Source organism: Squalius cephalus, assembly GCF_949319135.1.
Source record: "Squalius cephalus genome assembly, chromosome: 2".
Taxonomy (NCBI): Eukaryota; Metazoa; Chordata; class Actinopteri; order Cypriniformes; family Leuciscidae; genus Squalius; species Squalius cephalus.
Window position 1 is genome coordinate 5,954,608 of NC_137123.1, and position 19,515 is coordinate 5,974,122.

The 19,515-nt window shown below is 37.0% G+C and overlaps 1 protein-coding gene across 1 annotated transcript in view; it reads right to left on the bottom strand.

Annotated features, from left to right (window-relative positions):
* LOC307154460 (NLR family CARD domain-containing protein 3-like) overlaps positions 1-19,043 on the bottom strand; it is a 115,522-nt gene extending 96,479 nt beyond the window's left edge. The window contains exons 1-8 of the mRNA XM_079864425.1: positions 18,968-19,043; positions 17,913-18,101; positions 8,400-8,522; positions 6,304-8,178; positions 4,180-4,353; positions 3,316-3,489; positions 1,917-1,963; positions 825-1,842 (exon numbers count right to left, since the gene is read on the bottom strand). Coding sequence (XP_079720551.1) covers positions 1,313-1,842; positions 1,917-1,963; positions 3,316-3,489; positions 4,180-4,353; positions 6,304-8,178; positions 8,400-8,522; positions 17,913-18,064 — 3,075 coding nt within the window. The 5' untranslated portion in view covers positions 18,065-18,101; positions 18,968-19,043 and the 3' untranslated portion in view covers positions 825-1,312. Of the gene's footprint in view, positions 1,843-1,916; positions 1,964-3,315; positions 3,490-4,179; positions 4,354-6,303; positions 8,179-8,399; positions 8,523-17,912; positions 18,102-18,967 lie in introns of the transcript that reaches the window.
* Positions 19,044-19,515: the final 472 nt, after the last annotated feature.

Sequence of the window (19,515 nt, forward strand, 5' to 3'; positions counted from 1 at the left end):
GTGTTACACTGTACAGATGTTAAATTACAGAGACATTTTCACCTGATCTGATGCTTAGAAGTTACTTAGATTCATTCATATTAATTTATATATTTTTTGCAATTTATTTGGACTTGAATAAACCCATTTTAAGTTTTCAAAAACACAGAAAAAAATAATTAAGAGATATAAAAGAGGTAACTATAAAATGTAACAAGTCAAGGTTGAACCAAATCAAAGACAAACATATGAATTGCTCAGAATTGTAGTTTTGGCATAATTTTGCACACTGATGATGGCTTAGGCCGAAACGCGTCTGTGTGGACATGGTTACAATCAATTTATGAAATTATACCTTGAGAGTGAGTTTTTTCATCTTTATTTTTGATAATTTTGCAAAGACAATAGTGTTAAACACAGAGTGAGGTAAAACTTACAACAAAACCATAAAATGGATCTTTCCGGACAATCCAGCAGGATGAAACTGAGACTGAGGATCCTCTGAAACTGTGGACAACGTCTACAGTAGCTTTATGAGATCAAATGAAGAGCCAGTGTTTCTACAGACCATCATCTCTGACTCCCTGAAGTCTCCACTGACTCACACAATAACAGACCAGAGACCGGATATCAGTGGCGTGTGGTCAGACCCTTCAGTGAAGGAGTGACAAATCAGGACAGCAAAAAATATTCAAAAGTTATGAAATGTTAAATAATATCTATCTATATATATATATATATAAATTATTTAACAATAAATGTTATGTATTTAAATAAAACATAAAAAACAGCTTGACTACTGTTGTGTGTTTATGAAATGAAAATGGACCCTTCTGTGTTTCTTTGTGTAAACGCCATAGGCATAGAGTTTGTAGTAGTGCTATAAAAAACAGCAAGCACCTGGTTTATCTTACTCCCGCCTCTCATGTATTTCTTAGAAAATATAAAGGAAATATATAACGATTACCTCAAATGGATAAACCTAATCTTTCCTGTTTGACAGAGGGTGTAAGTCTGTGTTAGCCAATCAGAAAATCGATATGATATGATCTATATAGTTTACAGAGCTATTTCCATATTCACAAAATATTCTGATAGGTCCAGTAATTTATTCATATAAGCAAATCTGACCAATCACATCTCTTATTAGCACTGTGGAGGTTGGCCTTCCTGTACACTTTATGTAGAATTTGTTTGATTCCGTCATTTGTCACAATTGTGACTTTATATCTCCTTATTCTGACTTTATTTCAGATAATTGTGAATTTATATGTCATGATGTGACTTAAAATGTGTTTCCATATGTGTCTTTTTGGTTCATCACAGGAGGCTGTTAAATCTGACACAGAGACACTGAAGAATCATTATAAACCCTAAATCCAGCATACAGGGGTTCAGTGAATGTGGTGTTGAATGTGTATAAGTGTGTGAGTGTGTGTGTGTAAGAGACGCTGTAGAAGGACAGACTGCCGGCTGACACGTCCACATACACTCCTACTCTGTTAGAACAAGATGAAGGGACAGTAATGTTCTTTCTCTTACTATTGTGCCAGACAGAGTAAATATCATCACAACGGTAAAGATTCCAGGACTTTTCATTGTGTCCAAACTGACATTCACTCCCTCCTTTCCTGCTGATTCCTTTATATGCCACTGCGACATGACCCCATCCAGTCCATTCAGCCTCCCAGTAACAGCGTCCAGTCAGACTCTCTCGACACAGAACCTGCTCCTGGAGCACAAATCTCTCTGGATGATCAGGATACGGCTGATACTTTTTCACACATGTTGTTTTTTTGTTCCCATCAGACAGAGAGAGACGAGTGTGTGCTGTGTTTGGATCCAGAGTGAGATCACAAGCATCTGTGTACAGAAAGACAGATCAGAAAAGCGGTGGCATCAAGAATGCAGAGGTTTGTATGTGTGTGAGGACTTACATTTCCGCAGTCCTGGTGTGAGCCATAAATTTCCTCCATGATCCAAACTGAGCAGAGAGAAAAACAAATAATGTTTAAAGGTGCAGTATGTAATATTGGCTGCTAGCTGTTGTAATGGGTACTGCAGTCCATATTCAAAATATTGGAGAGAGTTGATTCTCCCACCCCGTCCTCAGAATCTACACTCACATGATTTGCTAGATTGAGAAACGCAGAAGGAATGAGGGCGCATGGCAATGGAAAGCGATACATTTCATGTTCCTTTCATGAGCCTTACATTGCAAGCTGATCAGCCAATGTAATAATTTGCAATGTTTTTACTGCAGAGGCTTTTTAGGTTGGGTAAAATCTGCAATCTTTGACTCAGTTGTTTGCTGGCTGCAATAAGCTGTGTTTTCCACCAACTGGCAACCCGTGTTTCGAAATACTATTGGGCAAATTTGCAGTGTAGCGGGATCACACAGACCAAAACAAAAACAGACATTCAACCCCGGAAAGCACATTTAAAAGTAGAATAGCTGGCTGAAGCATTGTTTTTCATAGAAACTAGTAGTTGAACTTAGCATGTTTCTTGTATTTCTACAAGCATATTATGGTAGTTTTATGCTTTAGTAAAGTAAGGACCCAATATATTCTTCGCTTAGGAGTAAAAATACTTTTGAAATAGGGGACCATTTAGATGATCCTTTAAGAGGATATGCAAATATGTGGTAAACAACCAACAATGTCAGCTGTGAAAGGACAGACTAAATAGAGGAAATGAACCGGAGAAGATTTCCATGTAAAAAAAAAAAAGAGCCTCAGAGCCACACCTAACTATTACATAAACGCCACGGACCGATGGTAGTTTGAAGGTGTTTACCAGACTTTTCTGACTTTTGTTTTTAGCTTTTCAAGAAAGTATATGAATTTGCTTTCAATATTTACTAATGTCCTGCAGAGTTCAGCTCCAACCACAATCAAACACACCTGATCCAGCTAATCAAGTTTACTTGAAAATTACAGGCAGGTTTGTGAAGTCAAGGGGTTAGAACAGAAGTCTGCAGGAAGGCAGACCTCCAGGACCAAGGTTGACAACGATTAATTGTGCACTTTATGAACATTCTGCAGATTTTATCTGAAATCGGTAAATACACTCGTTCGTTATTTTGTGAAAAAATAAAACTGTAGTGTAGTCATTTTTTTAAAAGCTGAATTAAATTAAAACCTCTAGTTTTACACCTCTAAAGTTGGCTATAACAGATTAAAAATGTTGTTCTTCTTACATGAGGTTTATGGATTTTTCTGTATTAAATCAGAGAGTCAGCAAAAAAATAATGGGAGCACAACATTTCAGAAAATATTATCTTAACAAAATATCCCTCTTAGGAAACATATGATTCATAACTAGCCCACATACTTGAGTATCTGCAGTTTGTAGTTTGGATCATTAAGTCTGTCGATGAGCAGCTGAACTCCTGATTCTCCTGGGTGATTGTAGCTCAGATCCAGCTCTCTCAGGTGTGAGGGGTTTGAACTCAGAGCTGAAGACACATAACCACAGCCTTCCTCTGTCACCATACAGCCAGACAACCTACAGACACACACACAGTCAGATCATCAACAAACACACATCAAAATTATGACCGGCTGAGTGTGTATATATCCTTTATATGTTCTTAAGGCGGGCGTACACGGTGCGATTTTTGCTGTTTTTACGAGCTCGCAGATGATTTTTTTCACTCGGGAGAAATCGAGTGGGATCGGTGATTCTCGCATGGTCGCGGCTCGCAGCGTGTGAGAGGAATTACGAGCCGAGCCGAGCACGTTATGAGCACCTCCCCGACCTCCCGATAATTTTTAAACATGTTTAAAAAATTCGGGGAGTCGGCCCGATTTTCACCAGCTGTCCCCTATTACCAAATCATACACAACCACGTGGGGCTATACCTCAGTGGCAGCAACCATACAGCGTGCGCATACACTGTCTCTCTCTCTCTCACACACACACACACACACACACACCTCTCTCTCTCTCTCTCTCTCTCTCTCTCTCTCTCTCTCTCTCTCATAAGTTTGTATGTTGAAAGGCTACTGTTCTCTGCTTTACAAAAAATCATTTGCACACACATTTCTGTCATTTTTTCGGGACAGTCGTGCCGTGTACCAGCTGCTTTGACGCGATTATGAGTTAAACTGACTCGCAACGTGTGCAATATCTCACGACCTCCCGAGTGTCCGATCCTGGTCCGAACTCGCACCGTGTACGCCCGCCTTTACACACCTCAGTATCTCCAGCTGACAGTTTGGACTCTTTAGTCCATCAGAGAGCAGTTTCACTCCTGAATCCTGCAGGTCATTGTTACTCAGGTCCAGCTCTCTCAGGAACGAGTTTGAAGATTGAAGGGCGGATGCCACAATTTTACAGGACTGGCAACTGAGATTACAGCCAGTAAGACTAAAAGAGAGCATAACACAATTTTCTGTCTGTAAATTCTCGAACAGTTAAAATGTATCTGACTGAAGTTACACAGCAAAATCCCCAGTGTTAAATTAACACTCCTCAGTGTTTATATGTGTCCACACTACAGGGTGTTAAAAATTAACACTGAACAGTGTTGAAGTAAATGAAATAATTAGGTTAACACTGAAGCAGTGTTGAAGTTAATGAGATAATTAAGTGATTAATTAAGTGATGATTGGCCATTAGTGGTGACACCTGATGTTAATAAGCAGAATCATTGAAGGAAAGAGAAAAAACAATAACAGAAAAAAGAGAAACACAAGAACTACTGACTTCGAGCCATTACACATTATTGCACTTATTATTACCAGTTTGACTTTATTTCTGTCATACATCGACAAAAGTTCTTGAGAGTCAACAGAAGTTTAGACGGTAATGTTTTATGGCATTTTTCTTTTCAAGTTACCATTTTGGTGGTCAGTGTTTGCTTTAGTTGGGCTCTTGACACTTTTCATTTTTTAATATTAGTTTTTCTCTGGTTGCTACAACTCTGTGTTTATAAAGCACATTTGTTACTGCAAGAGAACACATGACCTGCTCATAATATGTTTTGATGATAAAAACATTATCATCATGTAGTGTCCTGATTCACTGATGTGACAGTCTAAATTTTTGACTATATGCTTGATGTCTCGTTTTAGTATTGGTGATTGTAGCTCTGAGATTCTACAGTTTGAGATCCAACAGCAATATGAACAATTTTGAAAATACTTTGAGCAAAGAAGTTATTGTGTTTAAACGCACAGACATCAAGAATCAGCATATGAGTCTCAACAATGGTGACAATAAACAAACTAGTGACAAACAGATCAACTCTGAACATCACAAAACAAGCTACTAAAGTCAGAACAAAACAATAGCAAAATAAAAGCCAACAGAAAGAACAATGAAAATTACAGGACAATTCAGCTGCATAATTTATTCATGCTGCAATGCATGATGTCAGCCATTGATGCGTTCTGATTGGTGGCTCCCATCATGCACTGCAACATTAAGCATTTGTTTGATTGTCACCATTGTTGAGATTCATATGTAGATTCTTGATGTCAGTGTGTGATTTTAAAACTGTCAGATCATTAAAACATTGCTGGAAGTAACTACTGTAGTGAAAAAATAATAAAACAATTAGATAATCAGTTTATAATGATGGGTGCCATCAGTAAATCAGGTCACTAGTAATTTCATCATTGAAACATAACCAGGGCTGAATTTCCAAAAGCATCTTAAACTTAACTTGATCGCAGACCAACTGCAACATATGGTCTGTACGATCAAATTAGACTTGTGATTCTTACGGGAAACACAGCCCAAATCATAGTTTCTCTTGCCACCACACAAATGCTCTATAAGCACAAAGTTGGAGCAACCAGAAAAATACTAATGTTACAAAGTAAAGGGTCAAGAGCCCAACTAAAGCAACCACTGGTCACCATAATGGTGACATGAAACGAAACATTCCATAAAACATTATCTAAACTTCTGTTAAATCTAAATAAGACCGTGTGTAGATATATGACAGAAATAAAGTCAAACTGGTAAAATAATAAGTGCAAAAATGGTTCAAAGTCAGTAGTTCTTGTGTTTCTCTTTTCAGTTCTTGTTTCTCTTTCCTTCAGTGATTCTGCTTGTTATCATCAGGTGTCACCACTAATGGCCAATCATCACTTAATTAATCACTTAATTATTGCATTAACTTCAACACTGCTTCAGTGTTAACTTAATTAACTCATTACTTCAACACTGCTTCAGTGTTAATTTTTAACACCCTGTAGTGTGGACACATATAAACACTGAGGAGTGTTAATTTAACACTGGGGATTTTGCTGTGTATATACAAATATTAAGTAACTTAAATGAGTATACAAGAGAGAAAAAAACACTCACAGAGCTTTCCTGCAGTTGATCACAGCTGGTATCAGTCTTCTTCTACCCTCATCTGATGTGTTGTATTTCTTGAGGTCCAGCTTATCCAGCACCTCCTCTGACATCTGAAGCATGTAGGCGATTGATGAGCAGTGAGCAGGAGAGAGTTTCTTCTCTGAGTGTTTGTCTGATTTCACAAACTCCTGAATCTCTCTGGACAGAGTCTGGTCTTTGACTTCCAGCAGACAGAGGAACATATTGATGGATCTTTCAGCGGAGAGTCCATGTCCATCTTTGATCTTCTCTTTAATGTACTGTGTGGTTTCTCTGATGCTCTCTGAGCTGTTCTCTGTGTGTGTCAGTAGATCCTGTAAGAGTCTCTGATTGGACTTCAGTGAGACACCCAGCAGGAACCGCAGACACAGATCCAGGTGTCCATTCTCACTCTCAAGAGCTTTATCTACTGCACCTTTAAGCAAATTTTGTACTGAGGCAAAATTCTTCAGTCTCTCCATAGTTGTGTTCACATGGTAGTAAAATGCATAGAAAGCAGCAAGAAACTCCTGAATGCTCAGATGAACAAAGCTATAGACTTTCTTCTGATGAATCACAGATTCCTCCTTAAAGATCTCAGTGCAAATCCCAGAATACACTGAGGCGTCAGTGACGTCTATGCCGCTCTCTCTCAGGTCCTCCTCATAGAACATCACATTGCCCTTCATCAGCTGTTTGAAAGCCACTTCAGCAAGTTTCACAATCACTTCTCTGTTGGACTGCAGGAGTTTCTCTGGATCTTTCTCTTCATACTTCTGATTCCTCATGTTGATCTGAATCAGCAGGAAGTGGATGTACATTTCAGTCAGAGTTTGAGGGATTTCTGCACTCAGATCTTCTTTCAGGAGCTTCTGAACCACAGTGGATGAGATCCAGCAGAAGACGGGTATGTGGCACATGATGTGGAGGCTTCTTGCTCTTCTGATGTGTGAGATGATTCTGCTGGCTTGATGCTCGTCATGGATTCTCTTCCTGAAATATTCCTCCTTCTGAGGCTCGTTGAATCCCTGAATTTCTGTCAGATGGTGGATGTAATTGGAGGGGATCTGATTGGCTGCTGCTGGTCTGGAGGTGATCCAGATGAGAGCAGAGGGAAGCAGCTCTCCTTTAATGAGGTTTGACATCAACACACCCACTGATGAAGTCTCAGTCACATCAGAAACTTTCTGATCATCTGAAAACATCAGTGTGATTCTGCTTTCATCCAGACCATCAAAGATGAACACAACTTTACACTCCTCATAAATCTTTGAGTCCAGACTGTGAAGTTCAGGATGAAAGTCCAACAGAAGTCTGTGAAGACTGTACTGATCATCTCGGATCAAGTTCAGCTCTCGAAATGGAAGCACAAACATGAAATCTACATCCTGATTGGCTTTTCCCTCGGCCCAGTCCAGAATGAACTTCTGCACAAAGACGGTTTTCCCGATTCCAGCGATGCCTTTAGTAAGAACAGTCTTGATTTGCTCTTTCTCCCCACATCCTAGTACAGGTGAGGCTTTAAAGATTTCATTGCAGATGATTGGAGTGTCTTGTGAGTGTTGCGTTCTGGCCGTTTTCTCCATCTGTAAAACCTCATGTTCTTCATTCACCCCTTCACTCTCTCCCTCTGTGATGTAAAGCTGTGTGTAGATCCTGTTCAGGAGGGTTTCATTCTCTTGGAGTTTGATTCCCTCAAATAATCTTTCATACTTGATCTTCATGCTGGTTTTGTGTTGGTCTTTGACTCTCTGCAGGTCTCCAGTCTCCTGAATGTGTCTCTGCAGGACTGCTTCAGTTTTGTCCTGATAATGGGATGTAGAGAATGGCACAGATCTGATCAGCTCTTGTATCTCTGCCCTGCTGTAATTAAAAAAGTAAAGAGCAGCAATTGCCGTCATTAGAATGACCATTAAATAACATAAAAAATATATTGGTTACTATATATAATTTTATGATGTTTTTTTTTTTCATGGTATTTCTTTCTTTTTCTTATCTCTTTTTTTTTACAGAGTTTTTTCATTAAAATCATTTTTCATCTTAGATGCACTACAATAAATCAACAAGTAAAGGTTTATACTAACGGAGGATCAGATGTCACTGGTCCATCACTGAAAGTAAGGGGAAGCCTCATGGATGTGTTACTCTTCAGAGACACAGCGCTGGGTTCTGGAGACTCTGATCTCAGTCTCTTCCTCCTGCTGATGCTGACAAATGACAAACAAACAAAATGGAATTTTGGAGCACTAGCTATGCCGTATAACTAGAATGAGCAATATATTTACACATATTTATTAATTTAGCAGACACTTTTCATCTTTTAATCCATTTGCAATAAAGCAATACAAAAGTTCATCCAATAGAGTAACTGAAAGAGAAATGAAAGAGATGAAGTATTTTGAATGATTTATTAGACAATATTGAAATTTGTACACAGAGGGATCATACATCATTTCAAAATGTCGATGATAAAATACACAGAAAAGCCAAATACTTATTTACATTGTGGTCCTCTATGTTTACAAAATGTAAGAACAGAACAGATCATATATGGAGAGAAATCACCATCAAGTTCAGCATCTCACACTACATCACTTTAAAATTAATGATAAAAAAGCCATTTTTTAACTTCCTTTCTAAAATCCCTTTCAACTTTTATCTGCTTTATACAACAAGGTAAATTATTCCAGGCTATAGCACTAATATATAGAAAGGATTTCATCCCTATTAATCTCTTAAATCTACAAGGATAAATATCAGTGCTAAATATCCCCTACCTACTACCTAATATCCTACTACCCCTTGTGGAATGTCTATGCACATTTTTCACATGTACATAATGATCTATCAGGTACCTTGGGAGCACTTTTCTTTATCATTTTAAATGCCAACACCAATTTAAGAAATGTTACCCTTTTTTCAACTTGTAAAAAACCAAGCTCTCTAAAATGTTCATCATTTAGATGCAACTGTGGATGTGCTTTCAATATTACCCTGCATAGCTTATTTTGAGCAGTTTGCAATTAATTTTTTGTTCGTTTCGTACTACCACTAAACCAAAATGTTGCAGCATAATCATAGTGTGCCTGCACTAATGCTCCAGCTAACATTTTTAAAGTTTGAGTATTTAGAAAAGCCGCCTGTCTTGCTAAAAATGTTATCCCATCACATATTTTTGAACGAACTAAAACATATTTTCTCCTGTCAATTTATTATCTAATACAGGGGTTTTCAAACTTTTTGTGTATGTGGACCACTATTTGTAATCAATTTTTCACGAATTCAAATTCAGAATTCTCACGGACCACCTCATAATACACAATAAAATATGTCTACACACAGTCCTAACTTACCTGAATTAATCCGCACCTCTAAATAGGCTTACTAGCACTAAAACTATAACTGGTCATCACATCAGTACATACGGCTTGTTAAAAGAAACCCAGTGGGCATTTGATGTCAATTTAACATCAATATGACATCAAATTGATGTCAAAATTACGTCAAGAAATAGGTCAAAAATGAAAGTCAAATTGACATCAAAGTGTTGATGTCAATTTGATGTCAAGATTTGACCTCTGCTGATGTCATTTTGCCAAACAAAAAGGTGAAATGCATGGCCGTACACTTATCACCAGCTTCACTTACACTAACCAGATTTACTTTATATAATTTCCAGTTTAATGAAATCATATTTTGTATTTTAAAGTCACCATGATGGTGGTTAGTGTTTGCTTTAGTTGGGCTCTTGACCCTTCACTCTTTAATATAAAAATTTCTTTGGCTGCTTTAATTGTGTGTTTATAAAGCACAATTGTTGTAGCTAAAAAAGCCATGAGAAACTGAGATCAGGAGATGTTGGCTGTTTATTGATGATATCATCATGTAATTGCCTGAATCCCTGATCATGTTCAGTGTCTAATGCTTTGACTATATAGGACTTGTGGTTTAAAAGCGGTTTTATTCATGACAGAAGTAATTTGATTCTACAGCATATCTAGCAGTGTTGTTTATCAAATAATGAACTTGGCTTTTAATAACTATTTAGTGCACAAAACCCTGTCATCTATGGCATTACTTAGACGCACACAGACACCAAGAAACAGCGTATGAATCTCAACAATGGTGACAATCAAACAAAATATCCAGATAATCAGATCAACTACAGCTGCATAATGTATTAATTCCGCAATGCATGCTGGGAGATTTTGGTGAGTTTTGATTGGTGGTACCCAGCATGCACTGCAGCATGAAGCATTTCATTGATTGTCACCATTGTTGAGAGTCATACACTGATTCTTGATAGCTAAGTAATAATGTTGAGCTTAATGCATTAAAAGTTTTTAAAATCCTTTATTAATTAAAAAAAAAACGTTATTCTCATGCTGTTAAATTAAATGGCTTCTATTATAATACAACATTAAAATCACAAGTCCAATATAATCAAACATTAGACACTGAATAAGATCAGAGATTCAGGCAATTACATGATGATATTGTCATCATCTTCAATAAACCGCCAACATCTCCTGATCTCATGGCTTTTTTAGCTACAACACATGTGCTTTATAAACACAGTTACAGCAGCCAGAGAAAATTTTAAATTAAAGAGTCAAGGGTCAAGAGCACAACTAAAGCAAACGCTAACCACCATCATGGTGTCATCAAAATATGTTTAATATATTTTAAACTATTTAAATATTATATTTATTTAAACCGGAAATTAAATAAAGTAAATCTGGTTAGTTGTAAGTGAAGCTGGTAATAAGTGTACGGCCATGCATTTCACCTTTTTGTTTGGCAAAATGACATCAGTAGAGGTCAAATCTTGACATCAAATTGACAGCAACACTTTGACGTCAATTTGACTTTCATTTTTGACCTATTTCTTGACGTAATTTTGACATCAAGATGCCCGCTGGGAAGTTTACTGCACACAACGGCTGCCACATATTTAATTTATTTATTTACTCAAGCGAGGGCATAATCAGGTTAATTTGAACAACAGGCTTTCCATAGCAATGGAGTATGAAATCTAACTTTATACAGTAATAAGAACACTTGCATATAGTCAACATTTCAAAACCTTTGGCGATTTTAGGGGATTATTAATCTTCAGAGTTTTACAAGTCCTCAGAAAGTAACGTTAGGCTTGAGTTTGTTAACAAGCACATCCGCAAAACATTTCAGAAACGCGAGGTCAAGAAACTAACTGGAAATTAAAGGTAGGGTAGGTAATCCTTTTTCTAAAAAAAAAACATTCCAAATTTGTTTAAACTGTCTTTATATACCAATACATAATTAAAATGTAAGTACTCTGAAAAAGAAAATATAAAAATCGAGTAGACCTTTAGACTGTAGACTGTAGACCTTTTAATCTGCAATAAACACAGCTCATTATTTCCATTCACTCCCACCGCCTCCCTTCTGAGCTCCTTCCAAAGCCACGCCCCCAAAACACATGAACGCGCGACGCCAAACGCTCAGGCTGGAACAAGACGCATTTATTACCTGAGACGAGTGGAGAGGAAGGAGCGCAGTACATACAGTGACATCATGTCAGAATCACATGTAATAAAATACCTAACTTTATCACTATGAATATAAACAAATAAGATTTCTTTTAGTACTCACTATCAAGCTAGCATATCGATAATGGTAAAGTTTCATTCGGTAACGAGCTATATTTATAAGGCAAAACTAAAAACAGGTTGCATTGATACACGTTTTTCCATTACCATCAGTTACACTGTGATGAAGGTGAATTTCGTGTAAGATTCATAACATATACGGTGTTTTGCATGTAAGAGTTTCCATGATGAAAACATTGTTGACTCTACCCACTAAGCAAAATGATGTCCAAAAGACGTCTTTTCAACGTCTTTGTCACAAAAATCGGACGTTGAAAAGACGTCTACTGAGGGTCTAGAATGAAAGTTGTTATGACGTCTTTTTTTGACGTGTTCTGCACGTCTGATATAGACGTTCATCGAACCTTCGCACAAGGTTAAAACTAGTTCACATGTGGCCATTGTGGACATATTTCAACATAATTTATTGTCTCATTTATACATAATTACTTTGACTATTGCTGTCAGATGATCTCAGTGAGAATTAATAGAGGTTTAGATGTTAATATTTGTTTAATTTGAAGTGTCACCATTGTGGTGATCAATGTTTGCTTTAGTTGGGCTCTTGGTCCCCGTTCCTTATACTTTAACTTTTATTTGACTGCTTTAACTGTGTGTTTGTAAAACACAAATGTTGTGGCAGAGAAAACTGATATTAAGTAAGATCAGCTGTTTTCAGCTTATGGTTGATGATGAAATCATCACAAAACAAGCATCAAATGTTGTCAGATGTTTTGGCTTTCATAACCACCAACCTTGAACTGCAATATTGGTGCGAAAAGCATTAAAATGATGACTTATTTGAAGGTATATAAAGCATGTGCACATGATGTTTTGAGCAAAAGTATCATATAGTCACACACAGACATCAAGATTTTGGATATGATTCACAACAATGGTGACAATTAAAACAAAAAAGCTTGAGAATCAAGGATGAGTTTTGTACTATGAAAGCTACCCATCATGCATTGCAGCATGAAGCATTTTTTTTTTAATTGTCACCATTGTTGTGAATCATGTGTACAATATTGATGTCTGTGTGTGACTTTATGATACATTTGCTCAAAACATCATGTGCACATGCTTTATATACCTTTAAATAAGTGATCATTTTAATGCTTTTCGCATCAATATTGCAGTTCCACAAGGTTGGTGGTTATGAATGCCAAAACATCTGACAACATTTGATGCTTGTTTTGTGATGATTTCATCATCAACCATAAGCTGATAACAGCTGATCTTATTTATTATTCTCTGCCACAACATTTGTGTTTTACAAACACACAGTTAAAGCAGTCAAATAAAAGTTAAAGTAAAAGGAACGGGGACCAAGAGCCCAACTAAAGCAAACACTGATCACCACAATGGTGACACTTCAAATTAAACAAATATCAACATCTAAACCTCTATTAATTCTCACTGAGATCATCTGACAGCAATAGTCAAAGTAATTATGTATAAATGAGACAATAAATGATGTTGAAATATGTCCACAATGGCCACATCTGAACTAGTGTTTAACCTTGTACGAAGGTTCGATGAACGTCTATATCAGACGTGCAGAACACGTCAAAAAAAGACGTCATAACAACTTTCATTCTAGACCCTCAGTGGACGTCTTTTCAACGTCCGATTTTTGTGACAAAGACGTTGAAAAGACGTCTTTCGGACATAATTTTGCTCAGTGGGTAATGAAGACTAACGTACACTCTGAGTCCGGTGACAAGTACCGCATCGTCGGTTCGAGGACAGGTCCGGGGTCGAGGGCGAAGCAGAGGAGGTCGTTCAAGAGTGCGGGCAGGGTCCGAGGAAGTAGTTTTTGCCTTGTTTGCCTTCGCTGACTGCATATGCAGGTGCTTTGAGCTGAATATTTCCGGGAACGGTGACATGTGATGAGTGCACGCAGGGCAGCGCGCGCAGTGGGGCTCGGGCACGAGACATGAAGGCATCTGATTGGTTCTTTACATTCGCACCGAATGGCAGTGATTGGTCAGAGTTTTTACTGTCCTGCAGCTGCTACAGAGGTCAGATTTTTTTCATTCCTTTTTCTGAACACATAATGTATTGACTACTCTCAGGATGGAAGGACCATTTCACCCAGTATAAAAAAAAGTGTTTCTGAACAGGATTACCTACCCTACCTTTAAAATAATAACAGGCCTTATTCATTCCATTTATAAACATTTTGTTTCATATAAACTGCCTATAAACTAAAGGCTATGCGTGTGATGTGATAATGAGAACATATCTGCCTCTGCCACTTTTCTCTTCAGAGAACCTGTTGCTACTCACCGATCCATGTTGTGGTTCTAACGGCACTGAACTTGAACGTCACGGCCGAGCGCCACTAGCGTATTTTAGTAATCACACAATAACTTGACAATTTAATTTAAATTGTATATCAATATAGGCCTACATATTCGTTTTACTTTTTTATGGGAATTTCCTGGTAAAATTAAGGTAAAAAATATTATTTTATATTTTATTTTGCCTTTCCACGGACCACCTGCAGTACCCTCATGGACCACTAGTGGTCCGCGGACCACAGTTTGGGAATGGCCGATCTAATACACATCCCAGATACGTTACTTCTTGTTTTGGTGTAATGATCTAGTCACCAACCTTGCCGTGTAACAAGAAAGGAGTCAACAAATGAAGTCCACGCAAACTCTTTCTCCATAGCATTCTGTAGTTAGGCTAGGCCAAGTGATTCATTCATTATTTCATTAATTCGTTAAGTAAATACAAAAGATAGACAGAAGATATGGATTAGGCCTATATTTTGTGTTGTATTTTTGTTAATCTTGAATTATCACAAATTGTGTGCTTTTCTGGGCGAGTCGGAGTGAACTGCGGTGCTGTCTCATGAACACGCAGTCAAGCACAGACCATCAGGCAAGGTCAGGATTTTTGTTAAATAATACATTAAATTTCATATCGTAGCCTATACCAGAACACTTAATTTAGCCTATGGCACGTGTCACATGGGATTATTCTGTGATACAGATGAAAAAAATGATGCTGGTCGCGATTCAGAGCCATTAAATGGATGCGCACGAGCAGGAAACTTTCCTTTTGTGGTCATAAACAGTGTTACATGTACATAAACATAAACAAAGTAACGCGTTACAGTACACTGTTAGACCTTACCGGGTTTTTTTACAGTAAAATACTGGCAACACTGTTGCCAGTAATTTACTGTAAAAATGCACTAAAATTCGAGTTAACTAATTACACTTGCAGAAACCGACTGCCTTAAATTGACCAACTGTCATTTAAATGTATTAACTAGAATTTATAAATCATTAACAACGTGAGCAAAGTATTGCTGTGAACTTCTTTAATTTGAAACCACAAAAAAACTTTGGTAAATAAAGAGACTTCCACTGGACCAGCAACTACACAGTCACCGCCTTTTAAATAAAGCAACATGCAGCATATCATCAATGTTTGTAGATCTTCTCCTGGACTGAAGCACAGGCTCTACTCTTCTGCACAATGGTGACCCACAAACAAGATTTTACAGTAAACTACTGGCAACAGTGTTGCCAGTATAAACCTGTTTTATAACTTACAGTTTATTACTGTTAAAATACATTTTGTGGGTGTGTCTTTTTATCTTGCACTGTTAACCCTTTCAACCCCACAGGGAAATCCACACTACAAAGAGTAAAAGGTGATTGTTGAGCATTAGTGATGAACACCTGCTGTTAGAACAGAAAATAGAGAAACACAAGAACTACAACTGACTTCCAGCCATTACACATTATTACACTTATTATTAACCAGCATGACTTTATTTCTGTCATACATCTACAGAAGTTGTTATTGAGATGTTTAATTGAAAATGTTTGGTTTGAAGTTACCGTTATAGAGATCAGTGTTTGCTTTAGTTTGCTTTAGGATGCTGATGCTAAAACATTAGTGCTTCTTTTGCTGCTTGAGCTGCTTTTTGTGCAAGTCACACTTGTGCACACACAGAGTTAGTGAATGATTGCGATTGTGATGACAAAATCATTATAGCCTGTTCATTCACTAAGGAGTTCATTCTCACTCGTTCAGAGTTTAATCCTCAATCAAAAGTGTTACATTACCACCACTGTGGAACCACAACAATAAATTACAATGACTCTTTTTTTTAACACATGTATAAACAAAAGAAACAGAGCTACACTTTCTTTCAGAAACACAGAGATATCACAAATTAGCACATGAATCTCAACAATGGTGGCAATATTTTTATTTTATTTTTATTCATGCAGCAGTGCATGCTGGGAGTTTTATACTATCCTGGAACCCAGCATGCATTGCGACATGAAACTTTTGATTGTCACCATTGTTGAGATTCATGTGCTGATTGTTGATGTGTGTGTGTGTGTGTGTGTCTGAGTAAAGCAGGAGTTAAAAATGTTTTAATGCTCTATATGATTACGATATTCTTCATTGATTACAGAAATATTGATTTCATGTTGTAGATTCACAGATATATGCTAAATATGAAATACCCAACAATTCAAAGAATATATACAGAAAAGATCAAAGAACATGTTCACAGACATGTTCAGGATAATTGTGACATCATCACAAATGCCTAAAACACCTGATGATCTTCCTCTTGGCTCTTTCTTGCCATAACAAATGTGTTTTATAAACTCACTGTTACAGCAGTCAGAGAGAGATGAATGGTAAGAAGTCAAGGGACAAGAGACCAACTAAAGCAAATACTGATCTCCATCATGGTGACAACAAACTTTATTATTAACTATATCTCTGTTAATTCTCAACAAAAACGTTTGTACATGTATGAAAGAAATAATGTTAAACTGGTTTGTAAACTGGTTTCACACAGTGTTCCTGGAAGTCAGTTGTAGTTCTTGTGTTTCTCTTTTTTCTGTTCTTGTTTCTCTGTCCTTCAGTGATTCTGCTTATCAGGTGTTCATCAGTGTCTCAATTCACTCACTTCTTTTCATTCAAGTGGACTATATTAGTGAACTAATGTAGGGAATAGTGAATGAGGGTATAGGGTGTGATTGGGAAAACAGCCTCTGAGTGTCGACTTTGAGCACTGTTAATTCACAGTATATTCCTGTAGGCTACTTTTATTTTCTACGGTATATTACTGTTTTAATGGAAAATGGTATGATATTGTCAGAATCTGGCCTTTTTTTACAGCAAGGGTTAACAGTGTAACGTAACTACTTTTTTCGGGTACAAGTAGTGTAACGCGCTACTACTGAAAATTTGGTAATGAAACATAGTTGCTTTTTCAATTTGGCGCATCGTAACTTTTCCCAGGGACAGATTTGACAGCGACGCTGCCTTCTCAGCTGCGCACTTGCCCAATAGTCACAAGCTCCACGGTACGTGACAGAGGCTGGTAGCAGAGCAATCAATTCTGTGAATTACACTGCGCAAACCAAAAGTAATACTACACACCAGATGAAGAAAGTTTGGCTCTCCACAGAACATAAAATATTTGTTTAATTTTTTGTGTTCGCATTTATGGGGAAAAAAAAATGTTACGGATGAGACAGTTCTCCGTTACGGACGTGACCGCTCTGAAAGCAGCACTAAAAGACTGCTTTAGGCCCCAGTCTCACCAAAAGCGGTTTTCAGGTTCGAAAACGCGAGGCGCACAGCACTGCCCCGATCACACAGAACGAGCAGTGCGCTGCGTTTTTTATGTTGCTAGGCAACCACCGAAACAGCTGTCCTGTCAGTCAAGTAAACGTCAAATCAGCCTTTTATTAACTTTTTTTACTTTCTGTTAACATTGTGGTAGTTACGGTTCTTGAAGTCGTTAAGCTCCTGGTAACCCGCGAGAGCACCACAAGTTTATCTTCCATCATCGCACTCTCTGGGCGTTAAAGCAACTGTAGCCTTTATCAGCACTCACCACTGCAGGAATACACTGTAAATCACTTTGAATAAAAGCATCTGTTAATGCTGAAATGGACAGTGTCTTACCTGGGGTCAGAGGTCACTGTTGCATCACTGAATTCAGACGGAAGATTCCTCATAGATTGATCACTCTCCACAGACTCACAGCTGGATCCAGGAGATGGAGGACTCATTTCAGAGGCAGTGTCCTCATCTTGTCTTTCAGTAGGGAAACTCATTTTAGTTTTCTCCTGCTCTCATTTCTCAAAGTCAGACCTTTTGTGAAGAAACACAGTTATTTTTAAATAGTTTTCTGTAGTACGATGTTGCAATAAAGTACATCTTAATTATTTTTAGAACATTGACTTCATCCATATTATAATGAACACAAACAAATATATCTCATTGTAAACTAAAACATATGGTAATTGAAAGGTTCTTTAGGAATATTTGTTATTTTCTAAATATGTCAATAGGTTTAACTTTAAACCTTGTACAGAACCTTTTAATGCCCCTTTAACCCTTTAATGAACCTTTAACAGAACATGTGTTTCCAACTGTTCAATAAAATACACTTCTATCCTCTTCTTCACCAAGCAAGTAAACAACAGAACATTTTAATTATTAGGGTTTTGGATAAATTTGCTTTTACTTAAATAGACATTTAACTTAATTGTGTATTTCAGACAGACACTGTCACATGACAAAACGATCATTTGCAGATACAAACTAACATTTAGTCAGAAATATCTTCAAATTCAAAATGTTTATTTTGCTGTTACCTGATCTAAAAATATCTGAATATAGGATATTCTCTCTCTCTCTCTCTCTCTCTCTATATATATATATATATATATATATATATATATATATATCTAATTTGAATGATTATATAATATTATAGAAAACAAACTATTATTATTGCTATATAACAATATTCCTAGTAGGCTATATAAGCTAAATCGCAGGATATCAGAAGTAATTTATACGTCGTCAACGTTTCCGCCATTTTGGTTAGATTCTAATGTCGAAATATAATGATTTGTGTTTTAAATCTCATGTAAAGAAGAACATAAACCTAAATGGTGAACAAGTGTTATATCACTGCATGCATGGTAACATGAAGTACTTTCTGAACTCACCACACAATATGCGACCGTTTAAATATCCACCCAGAGTAACAGGTTTAAAGCCTCGGAATGGCGTCTCTTCTCTTCCGTCTCTTTTACTTTCGTTTCTGTGTGTTTCTACCTGGTGAAGGTGTGTCTTGTTTACTTGTAACTCCACACCAGGGTTATTATAGTTTTGCATTTTTCATTAGTTTTTATTTTTATTTCGTTTTGACTTTTTGTTTTCAAATTCAGTTTAGTTTTAATTAGTTTTTAAAGTGGGTTTGCTAGTTTAGTTTAGTTTTTATTTTTAGAAAATGCTTAGTTTCAGTTTAGTTTTTATTAGTTTTAGTGTTAGTTTTAGTCTTTTTTTGTAATTTGGGTTATTTGTCAGGGGCAAGATTCAAAAAAGTCAGAAAAACTATTGTGTAATAATAAAAAAATACCATTATAGAAAAAAATTCACACCCCATTGAAATTCCTTTACCTCTTACAAAATCCACACGCTGTACCAAAAATCTACACATCTTCTATACAGAATTCACACCCTATACAAATACCACAGCTGTACAATTTTCACA